This window comes from Uloborus diversus, chromosome 4 (assembly GCF_026930045.1).
Source record: "Uloborus diversus isolate 005 chromosome 4, Udiv.v.3.1, whole genome shotgun sequence".
NCBI classification, from domain to species: Eukaryota; Metazoa; Arthropoda; class Arachnida; order Araneae; family Uloboridae; genus Uloborus; species Uloborus diversus.
In genome coordinates this window covers 192,851,116-192,869,731 of record NC_072734.1, presented here as the reverse complement: position 1 = coordinate 192,869,731, position 18,616 = coordinate 192,851,116, and the positions used below count along the sequence as shown (strand labels likewise).

Here is an 18,616-nt window from a genome sequence, read left to right as displayed (position 1 = left end):
GGATTGCACCATTTCCTGTGTCTGTAAAGGGGTTTTCAGTTCATCTCCCCTTTTTACAGAGGTGAAAATAGAGTCAAAAGGTCCAACGAAATGGCATAAGAAGGGAGCAAAAAGTTTTAGGTAGGTTTCTTGGGCTTCTCAGGACTTATATTTTTTGACACTCCCGGGCTTTTGATTGAAAGTGTCAGTAGATACGCTTCTCCGAATCAGAGAAATTTTTGGAAACATTCCTCACGTTGCTTGAAGAAAATAAAATGTATTTTCTAGAAAAATTATATTTGACTTTGAAATATATTCGCCATAGCAAGGTTTTGATTAAAAACCCAACATAAGAATGAAAAAAAAAAACATTAAATGAATATGCAAAATCAAGGGGGGAAATAATTTTTCATCCTATCACGGTTTTCGAGATATCGAAGTTTGAGACATCGAGAGTATACTGTAATGAAAACTCTCAGGACTTAACTCGTAATTTATTCACAAAACCATTGTTGAAAATAATAGTGCAAGCATGGGTGCCACTCTAAAAATTGGCCAGGACTGAAAAGCGCGTGGCTCCATTTTGCAACGTCAAAATGTTAGTGCTTAGTTTGTTTGATGTTTTAGACACATATATAATGCTAATTTTTGATGTTATAATTATATAGTAAAACCAAATTGTGTAAGATTAAGTAAAAATTAAAATCTAAATAAAAAAAATAGCATATCATTGTCTAAGATTTTTAGGAGGTAAAAGTAGAAAAAGAAAATAATAAAATACAATAAAAAACTCACCATTTGCTACTGCAGAAAAAAGTTTTGGATTGTATATAGTTTATGTTACATAAATAGTTTGTATTTCATACAAAAAAATAGTAATTAAAAAAAAATTCAGGTATGAGATTCTTGGTTATAAGATGCGTTGTGATAAAAACTTTAACAAAATTTTCCAGATTAACATAAGAATGATTGAAATTAACAGATTGAGTAACTTAGTTATTTTTGGAAAAAAACAGGTTACCTTTTGAAAAATTTCTTTCAAAAGATAACTTTCAGATCTTTTATTCGTTCAAAAGTGAAAGATTTGTTTCATATATAAAAATAATTTTGAACATGGGGGAAAAAAAACAATAAGAAAAAAGATAAGCACATTTATTTATATAAAATTCGTCTTTTAAGTCAAATCGATGTTTCTTAAGTGAAAATCATCGTGCCAAACATGAAACTCGTTTTTTAGCAGAGAAAGCAAGTTTCCGCTTTCATTTTCGCTTGAGAGAGAAAATAAACATTCTTTCAGACTTCTCTTCACTTCACTTCTGTTGATTCGAGTTAACTCAGAAGCGTGCTTCCCCAAAACTTTTGTAAGCTTTAAGCCTCCATCCTGGCATCAACAATGGAGGGACTTCAAAATGCAGCCGCAAAAAGAGGGGTAAAACAGTTGTTTTTCCTTTTTTTTTTAAAGATGAAAAAGATTTTTCAAAACTGATTTTCTTTAAACAAAAAAAAAAAAAATCCGATTGTCGAAATTTTTGAAAAGACGGAATTTTGTTCCCTGGAGGGAAGTGTGGCAGCCATGAGTGCAAGCAAGGTTTTCGATGGATTGTTCTTTGTTTGAATTCCTTTTGGAATAATTTTGGTAGTGGGAGCAAAAAACTTAACATTACCTAGGGCAAGTGTAAGGTTCAGGGTGGGTATACAGATAAGCAACCAGAAGCTCTATGGTAACATCAGGAATGTACGAGTGCATCAGCTGAGACGAGAGCCACCTTTTGGCCAGCCGGCATGCAGTACCGAAGGAGTTGTGTTGCTGATGAAGGCTGCAAAGAAATAAATACACAGCAGTGAAGTAAAGATGTTTGCACTTGTACTCAAAAAAAAAAAAAAATTCTTTACACTTGAACTTTATTAAAAAAGAATGTACAAAAAAGAAACAAGTCGGAAAACATTCAATTTTTCACTTACAATTTGCTAGGGGATTCATATAAATTTCCCAAGACACAATGTAAAACTTTTACGAGCAGTTAAAAAAAAAGAGCAAACAAAGGATATTTGATGCAGTGCAGGGTTGGCTTTTTGCCGGCAGAAACTGGTTTTTGCCCTGCCAGTGGCAGAAACTGGTTATAACCGGTAAAAACCGGCAGAAACTGGTAGAAACTGGCAAAAACTAGAAAACTTTTTAATAGCTCTAGTAATTACTTAATGACAGGCAATTAAGTAAAATGAAAAATATAACTCCATTTCGTCATTTCAAAAACTTAATGTAATAGTTATTTAATAATTAGTGTAAAAATATGTTAAACAACAAGACTGACATTTCCAAAGCAAAGTAAAATTTATCATAGTTAAAATTGCTATGTGTTAGAAATTTTAGCCTTGTAATGTTGTAAACCTAACAAATTTTTCAGTTTGTTACTTATAATTATTTTGTTTGCATTTAATATAAAGTGTAATATATATATCAAATATTTAAATAAATACAGATTTATTTTATTTCATTAAACTCTAAAATACAAGAACTTGTCATTTTACACTTAATATAACTGAATAAAGCTATTCTCAAAGAGCTTAATCAAGCAGTTACTGATAATCATTTACTCGCCTATATGCTCAATCCAAAGTATTAGGGAGTAAATTTATCATGTAATCAAGAAGAAAGTGCCCACACTTTACTCACAAATATTAACCCTGATTATGTACTTTATACCATTGCTTTACAAAACAAATCGGCCCCTTTTCCCAAAACCTATTTTCCCAATCACGTTGTAACAACTACTCCAAATACCGCATGGTGGTCCAGTTTGAAAAAATGTGCTATAGATGAAAGTTTTGTGAATCTTGCTTGTTCTTTGAGGATAATGCCTGCTAGTTCTGCTGTGATTGAAAGAATCTTTTCAAATTTCTCCGTTGTGCACAACAAATTGAGAAATTGGTTACGTTTAGAAACAGCGTCAAAACTTTTATTCTGTGACAGGCTGCAGCAGTGTGAAAACAATGTAAAATTTGATTTTGAATGGTGATAGTGTTGTAAATAAATTGTATTTGGGTTAATATTTAATTATTTTTCTTATACATTTTCTATTGTATGTCAGGAATTGCATTTATGTCACTTTTTGAGTTTCTGCCAGTTTCTGCCATAAATGTGGCAGAAAGGGGTTTTTGCCATGCCGGTTTTAACCGGTTTCTACCAGTGGTTTTTACCGCCTCGGCAGAAACCTGCCAACCCTGATGCAGTGAGAAACAAAGGGTTGCAAGTGGCAAAATTAAAAATTTGGAGGCAACCAGTATAAATGGTAGGTGAACCTCTCCTCTGTCTTGGGGCAAAAGATGCTAGTAGTAGCCCTGGTAGTTGCTGCTATACAGCATGATTATATATATAAAAAAAAAGAATGAAAGCCTATCTTTATACGCGTTTTACTCAAAACTTGAAAATGTCCACTTGCATCCCTTTACTTCTCACTGTCTCATTTAAGCCATGAACAAGAAAATCTGAAAGTGCATAGTGTTTGCTTAGGTGAAGAAATAACAAAATCAGAACAGAAAAAACTAGTGTCATAGTTGGAAAAAGATATTTCAGGGGGCACACTTACTCAAAGGGTCGTAGTCATGGTTAACTAATGTTTGTTAGGCCAAAAAGTGTCTGTTTAGATTGCTTATGACAGCTTTAATTTAAAAAGCAGTAAAAAATAATAATCCAAATGTTTTCAAAAATGACGTTCTCCTCCAACTACAGAACAGACAAGAGGATAATATACACTTGTTTTTCCAAAAATTGAATGATACAGTAGATTCTCTTTATTTTTTTTTTGCACACTCATGGGACCAAGAAAAAGTGCTCAGAGTATGGGGTGTACATTATAAAGGGAGATTGGATAAAGCACATACGTTCGTCGGGACTGACAAAATGTATTCCAAATATCAGGGTGTACAAATACAAATGTGATGACCAGCAACAGGCTCTTGGCCCAGCTGTTCTCGTCCTAGTCAATTTATTAGTCCCCAATGAAGATCAATGGCCCTCTTAAAACTATCCACCCCCTTGCTCATTACCGCCCCTTCCGGTAAGCTATGCCAAGTGCCCACGACCCTGCTAAAGTAGTAGTTTTTCCTGATTTCCAAGTTAGCCTGAGATTTAAATAGCTTAAAACAATGACCCCTTGTCCTGCTTTCCCCGCAAAAATTTAATCCATTTACATCTTTCATTTTGATAAATTTAAATAACTGAATCATGTCCCCTCTGACTCTCCTTTGCTCCAGGCTATACATGTTAAGCCAATTAAGTCTGGTATCATAATCTAAATCTGAGAGTCCCCTTACTAATTTAGTTACCCTTCTTTGAACCCTTTCCAATACAAAAATATCTTTCTTCAGATAAGGCGACCAAAACTGAACAGCATACTCCAAATGAGGTCTTACTAAGCTCCTATATAAAGGCAGAAGAACTTTCTTAGATTTGTTTGAAATAGATCGTTGATAAACCCAAGCATTCTGTTGACTTTGTTGCTTGCAATGGTGACTATTGACTAAACTTGAAATCCTGATTTATTAAGATACCCAGATCAATAACGTTTTCTGCCTGACCAATGACTGAACCCTGTAAATAACAACTCGTACGCTTATTCCCATGACCTAAGTGTAGCACTCCGCCCACTTAGTAATGTGATCTAAATCTCCTTGAAGCTGTTTACTTATTCCATATTCTCTACAATCCCCATAACTTTTACATCATCAGCAAAACAATTTACGTTTCCAGAAATATTTTCATTGATGTCATTCATAAATATAATAAACAAGAGAGGCCCTAAAACTGATCCCTGAGGAACCCCACTTAAAACATCACTCCAATTAGAATGATTTCCTCTCACAACTACTCTTTGCTTCCTACCAGTGAGCCAATTTCTAACCCAAAGTAAAGTTTTTCCTCCTATTCCTATATCAACTAATTTGATGAGAAGAGCAACATGCGGTACCTTATCAGAAGCTTTTTGAAAATCAATATAAACAGCATACACACACTTTTTGTTATGTAAAGCCATGGTAACCTTGTCATAGACACATACAAATCCACTGTACATGGTTTTTGAATACATCATATATTGAGGCTGCTGAATCCAAGGGTAGTGGTAGGTTTATGAAATTCAAAGAAAAATTGGGAACGATTTACCGCAATTTTTTGGGAAATACAAATTTACAAAGAAGGAAAATGAAATAAACGTGCATCAAAAATAACCTTTTCGCACTCGTGAATGACAAGGTCTTTCATTTTTGCGATCATGAGCATTGGGATTTTTCCTGAAACTTTTATTACTGAAAAATCGACTTTTAAGGGAATTTGATTATGTTGATAAAAATTTTGGAGATATTTACTGGGTTAGGCAGTTTAGGAGTATGCGTCACAATTTGGAAGTTTCCTGCACGATCCGAAAAAGTGAGCACCCATGACATAACTGATTGCAACAGATGACATGCAAAAGTGCGTAATTAAATATTACCCTTGAAGTAGACTTGTCACTTTAGGTATAATTGAAGTTCTCAACTCCAACTCTTTAGATTCAGCGGTATCTTGAACTTTCTTCATTCCATTTGACAACTCTGTTTGTTTCATTAAAAACAATTCTTTGTGGCAAGCTATTTCAATGCGAAAAATGAAGCCATCCTGGAAAAAAATATATTTACAACAACAGAGCAAAAATGTCTAACGTTTTTATTAATGTTGGAACAAAGAATAATGATATTGCATTTAAAATTCCTGTTGAGTGAGTTTTTTATTAATCACAATATTCATACTTATTTTTCAAAGAATAACTATTTAGCAACCATGTTTCTTAGCAACTAATTGTCAGCTAAACAAGAGAGCAGCTAAAAGAAAAAATATAGTATAAAAGAGAATCAAGACAAAAGCGATTATACAGCTTGAGGATTTTGTATTTTCCAGGGAGGAGGTTTTATTTCATTTGAAAAAGATTAAAGCAACTAAAGCTCCGGGACCAGATAATATCTATCCAAAAATTTTAGTTGAATGTGCAGAGGAATTAGTGGATGTTATTTTGAATATTTTCAATGCTTCTTATAACTCGGGGATGGTGCCAGAGGACTGGAAGCTGGCTAACATAACGCCACTCTTCAAGAAGGGGTCTAAAGGTCTTGCTGGGAATTATAGACCTGTAAGTTTGACTTCGGTGATTTGTAAGATTTTCGAAACTTTGATCAAAATTAAGATCATGATGTTCTTAGAGACTAATAGTCTGTTGACTAGTTTGCAGTATGGTTTCAGGAAAGGTAAATCCTGTACTACTAATTTATTGCATTTCTACGACAAGGTTACCTCAGCTTTAGATAACAAAAAATGTGTGGATGTTGTTTATATTGATTTTCAAAAAGCTTTTGACAAGGTACCGCATGTTGCTCTTCTCGGCAAGTTAGCTGACATTGGAATAGGAGGAAAAACTTTACTTTGGGTTAGAAATTGGCTTACTGGTAGGAAACAAAGAGTAGTTGTGAGAGGAAATCATTCTAATTGGAGTGATGTTTTAAGTGGGGTTCCTCAAGGATCAGTTTCAGGGCCTCTTTTGTTTATTATATTTATGAATGACATCAATGAAAATATTTCTGGAAGCATGAATTGTTTTGCTGACGATGTAAAAGTTATGGGGATTGTCGAAAATGAAGAACAAGTAAAACAGCTGCAAGAGGATTTAGATCATATTACTAAGTGGGCAGATAAATGGGGTATGGCAGTTAATGTAGGGAAATGTCAAGTGCTACACTTAGGTCATGGAAATAAGCGTATGAGATATCGTTCACAGGGTTCAGTCATAAATCAGGCAGAAAATGTTATGGATCTGGGTGTCTTTATAAATCAGGACTTCAAGTTTAGTCAACAGTGCAGTATTGCTAGTAACAAAGCCAACAAAATGCTTGGGTTCATCAATAGATCTATTTCAAACAATTCTAAGTTCTTCTGCCTTTATATAGGAGTTTAGTAAGACCTCATTTGGAGTATGCTGTTCAGTTTTGGTCGCCTTATCTGAAGAAAGATATTTTTGTATTGGAAAGGGTTCAAAGAAGGGTAACTAAATTAGTAAGGGGACTCTCAGATTTAGATTATGATACCAGACTTAATAGGCTTAACATGTATAGCCTGGAGCAAAGGAGAGTCAGAGGGGACATGATTCAGTTATTTAAATTTATCAAAATGAAAGATGTAAATGGATTAAATTTTTGCGGGGAAAGCAGGACAAGGGGTCATTGTTTTAAGCTATTTAAATCTGAGGCTAACTTGGAAATCAGGAAAAACTACTACTTCAGCAGGGTCGTGGGCACTTGGAATAGCTTACCGGAAGAGGCGGTAATGAGCAAGGGAGTGGATAACTTTAAGAGGGCCATTGATCTTCATTGGGGACTAATTAATTGACTAGGACCAGCCTAGCTGGGCCCAGAGCCTGTTGCTGGTCGTCACATTTGTATTTGTCAATTTTTTCATCTTTCTTCCACAAAGACAAAAGCAATGAAAAGGAAGCAAAATATTAAACTATGACACAGATTTTTAAAAATTACTTTCATGAACAGGGGTCTTGCCAGAGGAAATTTGGGTCCGTTAGCAGACTCTTTACAAAAATCCGATCAACCAAAACGGACCTTTCACAAAATCCCAATCAACCAAAACGGACGCTTCACAAAATTCTGATAAACAAAAACGGATCTTTCACAAATTGTTTATTGAAAGAGCAAATCTCATATCAAAATAACGCTGCATATTTCCGTGTATAAAAAGGATAATGTTTGGAACCTTTTTCAAAGTTAAATTAGAGGGATCAACTTATACAAAATCTGCTCATTTTGCAAAAGAAAAAATAAAGTTGGCACTCTTGCGATGCTGATGCTCCTGCAAGCGATAAATAACTACTACAGTAAAACCTGTAAAGTTGACCACTAAAATAGTGCACAGCAAGTGGTCAACTTACACAGGCTCCACTGTACTACTATGGCCAAATAAATATAATGCTTTTTGTTGATTTCTTTGAAAGAAATTAACAGCTGAAAGTCAGTTTGGTTTATAATTTTGCTTGTTTGTTTTATGCAGCGGTGTTGCTGATAAATTCTCTGAAAAAGGGTCAACCTTCTCTGAATAGGCGTCGTAAGCACTTTTCTCCCTACTCATGATTTAATAAACAATAATATACCGGGAAATGAACTTACAACTGCAAAGGATAGTAGGGGTGGTGGTGGTGGTGGGGGGGGGGGGGGGGTGATCGCTTCTGATAGGGTTAATAACTTCAAACTTATCGCCTCTTAACTGTTTATTGCGACTGTTTATTTTACTGTTATTTTGGGAGAAAGTTATATCGATGTGATTTTTCCATGCTAAAAAGGATAAGTAACTTGAAATAAACCCTTTTATTTACAATTTTTTTCTTTGAATGCCTACATTTTGAAAAACGCAATCTTTTTACATCCGATATGAGACTGAGAATCATATATTATTCTTTTTTCAAGCTAACTTCGCTTTATTAGGATGCAAATAAATGAAAAGCCTCTTTATTTTCGTAACAACATTTATTTCAAGTTTTTTAAAGCACAATTTCACTTTCTTTTATGAGTCAAAAATTAAAATGCTGAATCGATGGTTTATTTTTTATTTTATTTATTTTTTGCTTCAACTGTGCCCAGATATTAATGATATATTTATCATACGACTCTATAATGCAGTTCTAAAATAATTTTATCTAAAATATTTATTTTACAATCCGTTTTTATACTTTTGATGCCTTCACTTTAAGGATTGCCATCTCTTTGCATCAGCTATGGGAATATGATTTTTCGGATTTCCGATGTTTAGTACGATTTGTTAAGAAGTTTTACAAATAAAAAATATTTTTATTTCTCTAAAAATCAGGGAGTTTATAAGTTTTTAAACAAAATTCTGTGCTTTTTAATCAGGGGTCTGGCCAGAGGATATTTGGGTCCGTTAACGGACCCTTCACAAAAATCCGATCAACCAAAACGGACCCTTCACAAAAATCCGATCAACCAAAACGGACCTTTCACAAAATCCCGATCAAACAAAACGGACCCTTCACAAAATTCTGATAAACAAGATCGGATCTTTCACAAATTGTTTATTGAAAGAGCAAATCTGAAAGTAAAATAACGCATATTTCTGTGTATAAACCGCATATTTCTGTGTATAAACCGCTAATTTTTTGAACCTTTTTTTAAGTCAAATTAGAGGGATCAGATAATACAAAATCGGCTAATTTTGAAAAAAAAAAAAAAAAAAATCGGCACTCTTGCGATGCTCTTTCAAGCGATAAATAATTGCTACTGCCAAATAAATATAATGGTTGTTTGTTTTATCACAGCTAATTAGCAGCGGTGTTTTTGTAAACTTTTCTGAAAAGTCATTGGTAAGCACTTTTCTCCACTCATGATTTAATAAACAATAATAATATCTGCGAAATGAACTTAGAACTGCAAAGAGATAGTAAGGGTAAGGAAAAAAATATGATCGCTTCAGATAGTGTTACCAACTTCAAAATTATCACCACTTAGCGTCTGGCGTTGAACCTTTATAATGACTTGATTAGAAAATATTCTCATCATTTTGCCAGCTTGTCAATATTTGCGTTTTTAGGGTGCGGTGCGATGTTTAATTGTTATTTTGGGAGAAAATTATATGGGTTTTGATTTTTCGATGCTAACAAGGATGATTAACTTTAAATAAACTCTTTTAATTACCGTTTCTTTTTTCTTTAGATGTCTACATTTTAAAATGCAATCTTTTAATATCTGATATGAGAATCATATTTTGTTCTTTTTTCAAGCTAACTTCGCTTTATTAGGATGCAAATAAATGAAAAGTCTTTTTATTTCTGTTAGAACTCTCATTTCAAGTTTTTAAAGCAAAATTCCATTTTCTGTTATTAGAGTCAAAAATTAAAATGCTAAATAGATGGTTTATTTTATTTATTTATTTATTTATTTATTATTTTTTTTGCTTCAACTGTGTCTACAGATATTAATGAAATGTTTATCATAGGACTCTAAAATGCAATTTTAAAATAATTTTATCAAAAACATTTCTTTTACAAGCCGTTTTTATACTTTTGATGCCTTCACTTTGAGAATTGCGATCTCTTTGCATCCGCTACGGGAATCCGATTTTTAGAATTTTTGATGATTGTTACGCTTTGTTAAGAGGTAAACAATTAAAATATCTTTTTATTTTTGTTAAAATCACGGAATTTATAAGTTTTAAACGAAATTCTGTGCTTTTTAAGAGTGTCTTGGTTCAAAAAGTTAAATGCTGAACCCTATTCTGAATTTTATTTTATTAATTTATTTTTTGTTACAATTATTTTAAATACTGTACCGAAATATTTCTAGTATAATTTAACATAATGTAGAATGGTATATAAATATTGATACTTGAGAGAGCGATGTCCCCCCCCCCCCCCCCCCCCCCGCCAAGTATCAGCCCACTCCAGAATGATTTTCTCGACATAGAAGAGGCAAACACTCAACTTTAAGTTTAATTGATGCAGTTTGTGCCATCTCTACATTCTAAAATTTCATTTTAACAAAAAAAAAATTTTTTTTTTTTGCGAAATTATTTGATTTTTCACAAAATTAATTCATTTTTCACAAAATTAATAAATTTTTCACAAAATTATTTGATTTTTCACAAAAAAAACGGACCCTGTGAAAAATCCTGGACAGACCCCTGTTAATAGTGTCTTGGGTCAAAAAGTTAAATGCTGAACCCCTGCCTGATATTCTTTCTTACAATTATTTTAAATACTATACGTATAACATTTCTAGTATAATTTAACATAATGTAGAATGGTAAATAAATATTGTTACTTGAGGGGTGGCCATCTCCCAGAGAGCGATGCTGCCCCCTCCCCCCTCCAAATACTCGAAAAACACTCAAGAATGATATTTTTGACAGAAAACAGGGAAAACATTCTTTAAGTGTCAATGATGCAGTTTGCGCCATTTCAAAATTTCGTTTTATACGATTTTTTTTTGCAATTATTTGTTTTTTTACAAAATTAATTGATTTTTTCACAAAATTATTCGTTTTTCCACAAAAAAAAAAAAAAAAAAAAAAAAAAAAAAACAGACCCTGTGAAAAATCTTGGACAGATCCCTGATGAATTCACATATCGTCAGCATCAATCTGAAAAATTGTGAATCGTATTTTCTGAATTCGATGGTTTAAAAAGGCTACCTACTGGCTATAACTACTTCAAATGATAGTTTTACTCTTAAAGTTATCAAAAAAAAAAAAAAATTAAAACATTTAAATTAACTAAATATGCCAGATGAAAACAAAAATTATTGCTTTGGCTCTACTGAAAAGTGCCAATTTTAATTCATTAGTCCAAAAGTGCCAATGATATGTTTGTTTGGATAAGAGAATTGTTAAACAATTGAAAAACTGACCAAGCTCGCCTACAGAAACATGTCATTTTTTCACTTTTGAGAGAAAAATGTATGAATTGATACTGTTAAAAAAACTGCTGTTCCTTCCTTGTAACATTTAAATGCAGTATATTCTTGTTATTAAAATTATTAAGTAGTCCTTAAAAAATTATCTAAGTCTATTCCAGTTACTGTTTCTTTTTTCCTATAAATATGTATTTATAACCAAAAGAAAAATTATTTCATGAAATAATGTTTTACTTTTAGATCTGGTCACCTTTGAATTTTGAAAACTTGAATTAAGTTTCCTAATTGCTAATGGGTTTTGCCCCCGCCAGAAGTGCACATAATTCAGGGCCTGCAGTAGGAATGACTGCTCTCCGTGAATTTGATGTGACATTGTGCAATTAAAAAAAAGGGGAAACAGATGTTGGCCAAACAAGGTTATAGGTAAAAGAATTTCATACGATCAAGGTTCTATTGTAATAATGTTTCACATAATTAACTTCAAACAATTTAAATATCATCAGGGGTCTGGCCAGAGGATATTTGGGTCCGTTAACGGACCCTTCACAAATATCCGATCAACCAAAACGGACGCTTCACAAAATTCTGATAAACAAGAACGGATCTTTTACAAATTGTTTACTGAAAGAGCAAATCTGAAAGCAAAATAACGCTTATCAAACCAATAATTTTTGAAACCTTTTATAAAATCAAATTAGAGGGATCAGCTTATACAAAAATATTTTTTTTTTCTTAAATGTCTACATTTTGAAAAATACAATCTTTTAACACAAGATATAAGAATCATGTTTTGTTCTTTTTTCAAGCTAACTTCGTTTATTAGGATACAAATAAATGAAAAGTCTCTATTTTTGTTAGAACACGCATTTCAAGTTTTTAAAGCAAAATTCTATTTTCTTTTATTAGTCAAAAATTAAAATGCTAAATCAATGGTTTAATTTTATTTTTGCTTTAACTGTGTCCACAGATATTAATGATATGTTTATCATTGGACTCCAAAATGCAATTTAAAAATTATTTTATCAAAAATATTTCTTTTACAAGCCGTTTTTATACTTTTGATGCCTTCGCTTAGAGAATTGCAATCTCTTTGCATCCGCTATGGAATTCCGATTTTTCGAATTTTTGATGTTTAGTCTGTTTTGTTAAGAAGTAAACAAATCAAATCTCTTTTTATTTTCATTAAATTCACGGAATTTATAAGTTTTAAACGAAATTCTGTGCTGTTTTAAGAGTGTCTTGGGTCAAAAAGTTAAATGTTGAACCCTCGTCTGAATTTTATTTATTTATTAATTTTTTTTTTGTTATAGTTATTTTAAATGCTGTACAAAAATCTTTCTAGTATAATTCAACATAATGTAGAATGGTAGATAAATATTGCTACTTGAGGGAGTGATGCTGCCCCCCCCCCCCCCCGCGCCAAATAATAGAAAAACACCCCAGAATGATATTCTCACCATAAGAGGAAAAAACTCTACTTTAAGTTTAAATAATGCAGTTTGTGCCGGCTCTAAATTCTAAAATTTCGACTTAACAATTTAAAAAAAAAATTTTTTTTTGCGAAATTATTTGATTTTTCACAAAATTAATTCACTTTTCACAAAATATTTTATTTTTCACAAAAAACGGACCCTGTGAAAAATCCTGGACAGACCCCTGATCATTCTGAAAAGTTTAACCCTCAAGTAATTAAAATATGTTCTTTGGTTTTAAACTTCTAACCAATACATGAGAAAAATACTTCAAAAAATCATCTTTTAATTTATGCGGGTTAGTGATTAAACAACCACTAGGCAACATTGGGCTTTAACTGATAAAATAACAAATAGGGTAAGTTCACCACAGTAACAGATGGTCATAAGTTAGGATTTAAATAATAAGCCTTTTAGCCGGGTAGAACTGATGTTGCTGCGACCCATGTGGTGCAACCATTTAGTGTTATCCGAGTGAATTTTATGAGCCAGTTGGTATTTACGACGCAGTGGTGGAAGATTATGAACAGCCACCACGAGGTCAGTGGGTGTTTCCTATTTATTTGAATATATTAAGGCTTTAGTTCTAAAAGTAAATAACTTTTGCTCATTTTGAAGAGAAAAGGAGAATTCTGTCCACAACTCATCCTATCTGTTACTGGGCATCATCAGATTCTTCAGTGTCTGTTAATGGGGATCGGAACTTTTTTGAAATGGAGCAAATAAAAATAGAATTAACTCATTCAGAGGATCCAAAAGCAGCCAAACGTTAGATCAGATGTAGTAGCACAAGAGAAAAATAGTTTAAAAAGTCTCAAATATATTATAAGGCTCAGAAAATCGAGTTAATTTTCTGGGCGATGTCTTAAGCATGTCTGTTACTAATACCGTTACCCTACATATTATTTTCTAATGCATTTTTTGTTCAAACGGATTTTGAATATTCAGTATCCGACATTTTCTTCCAATTGCAATCAACCTTAATTATGTACACAAAATGTTGATTTTGATGGTGTCACTATTTTTTTCAAAATTTCATTCAAGTCAGCTGTTGTTCCGGGTTCTTAGTTGGATGGCGTTGGAAAGTCACTCCACATTTCCCACCGAAACCGCAGAGCCTCATATAAAGATCCTTTGAAATTAGTATGTCTGTGACTGGTGCCTCACACTAATTTATCATCAAATGTCTCAAAACCAATGTGAAGTTTCCAAAAATGCCTTACTAATTAAAAAGTATAATAACCTTATTCGTCACAGAATTAATTATAAGTAGGTATTTTCAAGCGCACAGAGCTAATAAACAAAAATCCTACATTTGCTAATGCCGAAAAAATAAATCTATTTCCGTTTTCCGTCAAATTGAAGCATTTATTAGCTTAAATTTGATTAAATAGCATCTCCAGAGAGGATCTCTGGAGATGCTATTCTTGAGGCTTTTCTTAATTATTCGAAACTACAGAATTTTAAGTAGTTCTTACAGTATTTCAGAAGACTTAATTGGGTATGTTGCCAAATGAAAATACTATGAATTTAAGGGTTAAAAAAATTATTCCTGTTTAATCAGTGAAATTTATTTTGAAAAGCTACACAAAGTAACAAGCAAAAAAGTACGTAGTAGTTAAAGGTACATACCTTCAAAACGTCTACATGTGTCATGAAAGGAACAGCTGTCAGTGAATATTTTGCCTTCAGGGTTTCAGCAATTTTGATGAGAAATGCAGTTTTCACCCTTTTAATAGCCTCGAGATCGTCCGGCCATTTTCCGGAACCTTCAAAGCCGACCACAACTAGATACAAAACAAAATTTCAGTGAGTGCTAAACTAAAAAGACAAACTTAAGGCAGTGGCATACCTAACATGGGTGACACCCGTGGCGGTAATTTGTGGTATCACTATAGACACAAAAGAAAAAAAAATGTAAACATAAAATTCTTGCAATTTTCAAAAACAACTTTTTTGTGTTATAACAAAATTTTAAGTGGGCTAATGTACAAAAGAAAAAAAAAGTGAGAGGTTCGGGGTTTATCCCCTGGAAAATTTTCAAATTTGTAGTCTTGAAAATGCATTTTAACTTCATATTTTTCAAAAACTTGCAATTCCTCTTAGGGTGTCAACCCTCCCCCCCCCTGCCGGGTGACACCCGGGGAGGACTCATCCCCCCAACGGGACACTGCTTAAGGCTATTTTGATATTTTTATTAACTTAAAAGTTTTACGAAGACCTTTTAACAAAAAACATTCTAACACTTTTAAAATTTTGTCTACATCTTTTAATACACTGCATTCACTGGTATGCCTGGATGATTTACCTTGATATATTAAAGCATTGCTGTGTCTTGCACAGTCCATTTGAGCAAATGAGATATTTTTACGCACACGTCAGCACTAAATTCCTGGAATTTTAAAATTTGGACCCCTTTTTTTTACTCAAATATAAGGAACCATTATGTATAGTAATGATAGCAATTGGGATTTTTAAGGATTGTTGGCCTTATTTTACTAAGGACTTTTAGGAAAATAACATTATTAACCACACTGTTAATTTTTAGCTTAAGTTTTTGGCTTCCGTTTCTTGCAGAATATTTTACATGAATGCAAAGGAATGCTACAATTCAAATACCACAAAGTTTTAAAAAAGGGAGAGTTATGGGCAATCAATAAGGTTTTAGCATTTTTAACTGAGTTAATGAAATTTCCTAGCAAAACACAGGAATTATGTTGCCATTTTCAAGAAATAATAGATTGTCGTGAATGCAATAACAAATTGAAAGAATCAAAACAACTTTAAAAATCACAAATCTTTTGCATGGGGCTGCATTGGCAGATCTAGTGCAATACTCCGATATAGTAACTATTCTTTCATGTGGTATTACTATCGGTGAAAGCCATTACCGATGTTGCAGATTAAACATTAAAATCGCTAGGTGGCGCTACAAAATAGAACCAGAGGAATCCAGTTCTGATTGAGATGTGAGCAAAAAGACTTCGAATGTAACAAGCTCCCTTTATTATTGTGTGCTTATATGTGAAGTCCCGTTTTCTGTTTCCGTGTACTCAAGTACTTGTGTGTGCAATTAAAATTTTGGTATCTAAAGGTAATGACTCATTGATTATTAGAAGGCTAAGGAAAAAAGAAGCAAGTTCGAGAATTCTGCATTTGATCAGTTGCTGATTTGTTTCAACCACGAAAATTTGGAGGCTCTGGTTCCCCACAGGTGAAGGCATTTGAGCTCTTTAATGCCAACCTGCACTAGGAATTTAATTTTGCCAAGAGTACTCAAAGCCAAAAAAGTATTCTTTTATATGCTGCACAATAATACCATACGGACGCTGCTGATTTTCTGCACATAAAAAAATCTATCACACATGGAACCAAGTTAAAATCTGCATCATTGAGATCAAGAGGCTAAAGTCTAACCACCAAGATTCAAAATATTGGCGTTCTTTTAACTGGCACTTACCTTTCAAAGCAGAAACATAAGGAGGGACACCGGATATATTTTTGTTTAATTTCATCACTTGGCCAGACCTAAAAACTGCGGAATTCTGAACAGAGTGCATGACTGACAGCGGTGGAAACACCTGTAATAAAAAACAATTATAAACACAAAAAACCATGGGGAAAAAATATTTGGAACTAAATGAGAACACTTTTTGTATATTAGCGGATGCATTGATTGAAAAAAAAAAAATGTTACCCATCAAGTTAAAGGAAATTTCATTTTTATAGAACAGTTGATTCTCCATATAAAGAAGATGCAAGAAACTTTTGAATAGATTCGTTACATGGAAATATTTCACAAAAGAGAAAACAGTAAATTTCTAAGCTTAATTTTTAACAAAGGTATATTTCCGATCACTTAAGGAATGAATCCATTTTAAAACAGCCTGATCAACACCGTCATATATGCACAGTCGCACTCGTTTTTGATTAGAATTGCACATTTTACCAGCTTTACTTAAAATGGAATTCATTTTTTTTTTCAAAGTTACACTATTTTCACGAATTGGGTATTTTGCGGCTACGTCTTTTTTCTTATGCTGTTTCTAACATCATTGACAAGCGATTTTTTTTCCTTTACAATCGAACACTTTCTCTTTGACATTTTGAGAACAATGCACCACGTTGCAGAGCAAGGTGAAAATGAGCAAAACGTGTACGTGGTCAATTCAAAAGACTCCAGTGCAGCGTCAACACATTTCCAGGAAACTCCCCCCCCCCCCCCGTTTTTGGAATTCCACACTCCTCCTTTTAAATCCCTTCCCTTCCATCACCACAAGTGACAAAGAGAAAAGGATTTTGAATGATAAGATAAAGGAAGCTGTAGAACAAATAAACCTCAACAAAAGCACCAGAAGAAAAATGTCTATTTTCTAAAATATCGACTTTCTACCCTATAAAAAGTTCACTATAGAGAAATTCGGCTGTTTGATATTCGGTTAAAGAGACACAGATTTGCACCCTTTTAGAACTTTCTGTGTTACTGAACATGCTTTGTTATATAGAGAACATCGCTTAATAGAGTGTTCGCTATACAAAGAGCTCATTGTAATTGTCATTTACAGATGGCACACTCTACCAAAAATTACTTTTCTTCTTTTAACTTAAAAAATATAATCAAACACTTCCTTAATTTTAATGTGGCTAGGGCTATTTAGTGGCTTTATGTGTGACAAATATTTAATAAGCATCAAAGTTTGTTCTGATCAGAGTTAACTTACAATTTGAAGTCAGCATAGCATCAATCCCCTCCCACCTACACACACCAAGTCTATCCTAGTGTTCAATGAACTTGGAAAATAGATCTTCAGTAAATTTAAGTAGTCAACAAATGATTTGATGCCTTTTATGTCGCGGAAAACTCAAAAAATCTTATATCTGAAATAACATTTGTATAATGAAGGTTTGTACGTCAGAGTTACCATTTAATAGCTTAAAACTGCATAAATTAAAATTTTTTCTCAAGATGTAACTTAAGTTAATGATGCTGTCAACATAGCTTGTTCACTAGAACACATAGTAATAAAGAAATAAATATGCATATCAGATCTACAGGAAAGTTCTGTCCATTTATGGAGAGGAAGATAATGATACAGTTTTTAAAACATTTAACAATATCTTTTGTAGGAAGTAATTACTATTATTGCTTGTGACTTTTTGCCAGTGTGATGGAAATTTGTGAACTCTATTTTTTAAAGAATGCCTTGCCTTTTGAAGGCGAAGAACTCAAAAAGTGCTGTTTTTGCATCTTCACACACAGTTTGGAGACTCTTCAAATGTCATTGCATAATTTTTTTCAATCCTCTAGTTGCAAAAGTTTTAGCAGGAAAAATTGCCGAAAAGAAGAGGATATCAAAATAGTATTTTTCACCTGCAAAAGCAAGGCATTTTACACAAATGGGATTTACAAATTGTCATCAAGCTTACAAGAAGTCCTAGAGGAATGAGAAAAAAATTGTACACAATATATTTTTTAAAAAATGTTTCAAAATCTGACTGTCCACTGCCATCCTGTCGTAAAAAACAGACAGATCTTCCAAGATACATGTACAGTCGAACCTCCACATATCGAAATTTTCTATACATTGAAATCCCAGCAAATTTTTATGTTCATTATAGATAGAAAAGTTGTTTCTGTATAGCGAAAAAATCTCCATATATCGAAATATTTTTCGAGACATTCATAAGTTTTTTTTTTCCACTTTAGACTGATT

The 18,616-nt window shown here is 32.9% G+C and overlaps 1 protein-coding gene across 1 annotated transcript in view; it reads right to left on the bottom strand.

Annotated features, from left to right (window-relative positions):
- Positions 1-18,616, bottom strand: part of LOC129220192 (nucleolar protein 6-like) — a 75,271-nt gene that overhangs the window by 22,549 nt on the left and 34,106 nt on the right. The window contains exons 15-18 of the mRNA XM_054854555.1: positions 16,363-16,483; positions 14,535-14,689; positions 5,469-5,632; positions 1,644-1,796 (exon numbers count right to left, since the gene is read on the bottom strand). Of these exons, the coding sequence (XP_054710530.1) occupies positions 1,644-1,796; positions 5,469-5,632; positions 14,535-14,689; positions 16,363-16,483 (593 nt within the window). The remainder of the gene's footprint in view (positions 1-1,643; positions 1,797-5,468; positions 5,633-14,534; positions 14,690-16,362; positions 16,484-18,616) is intronic.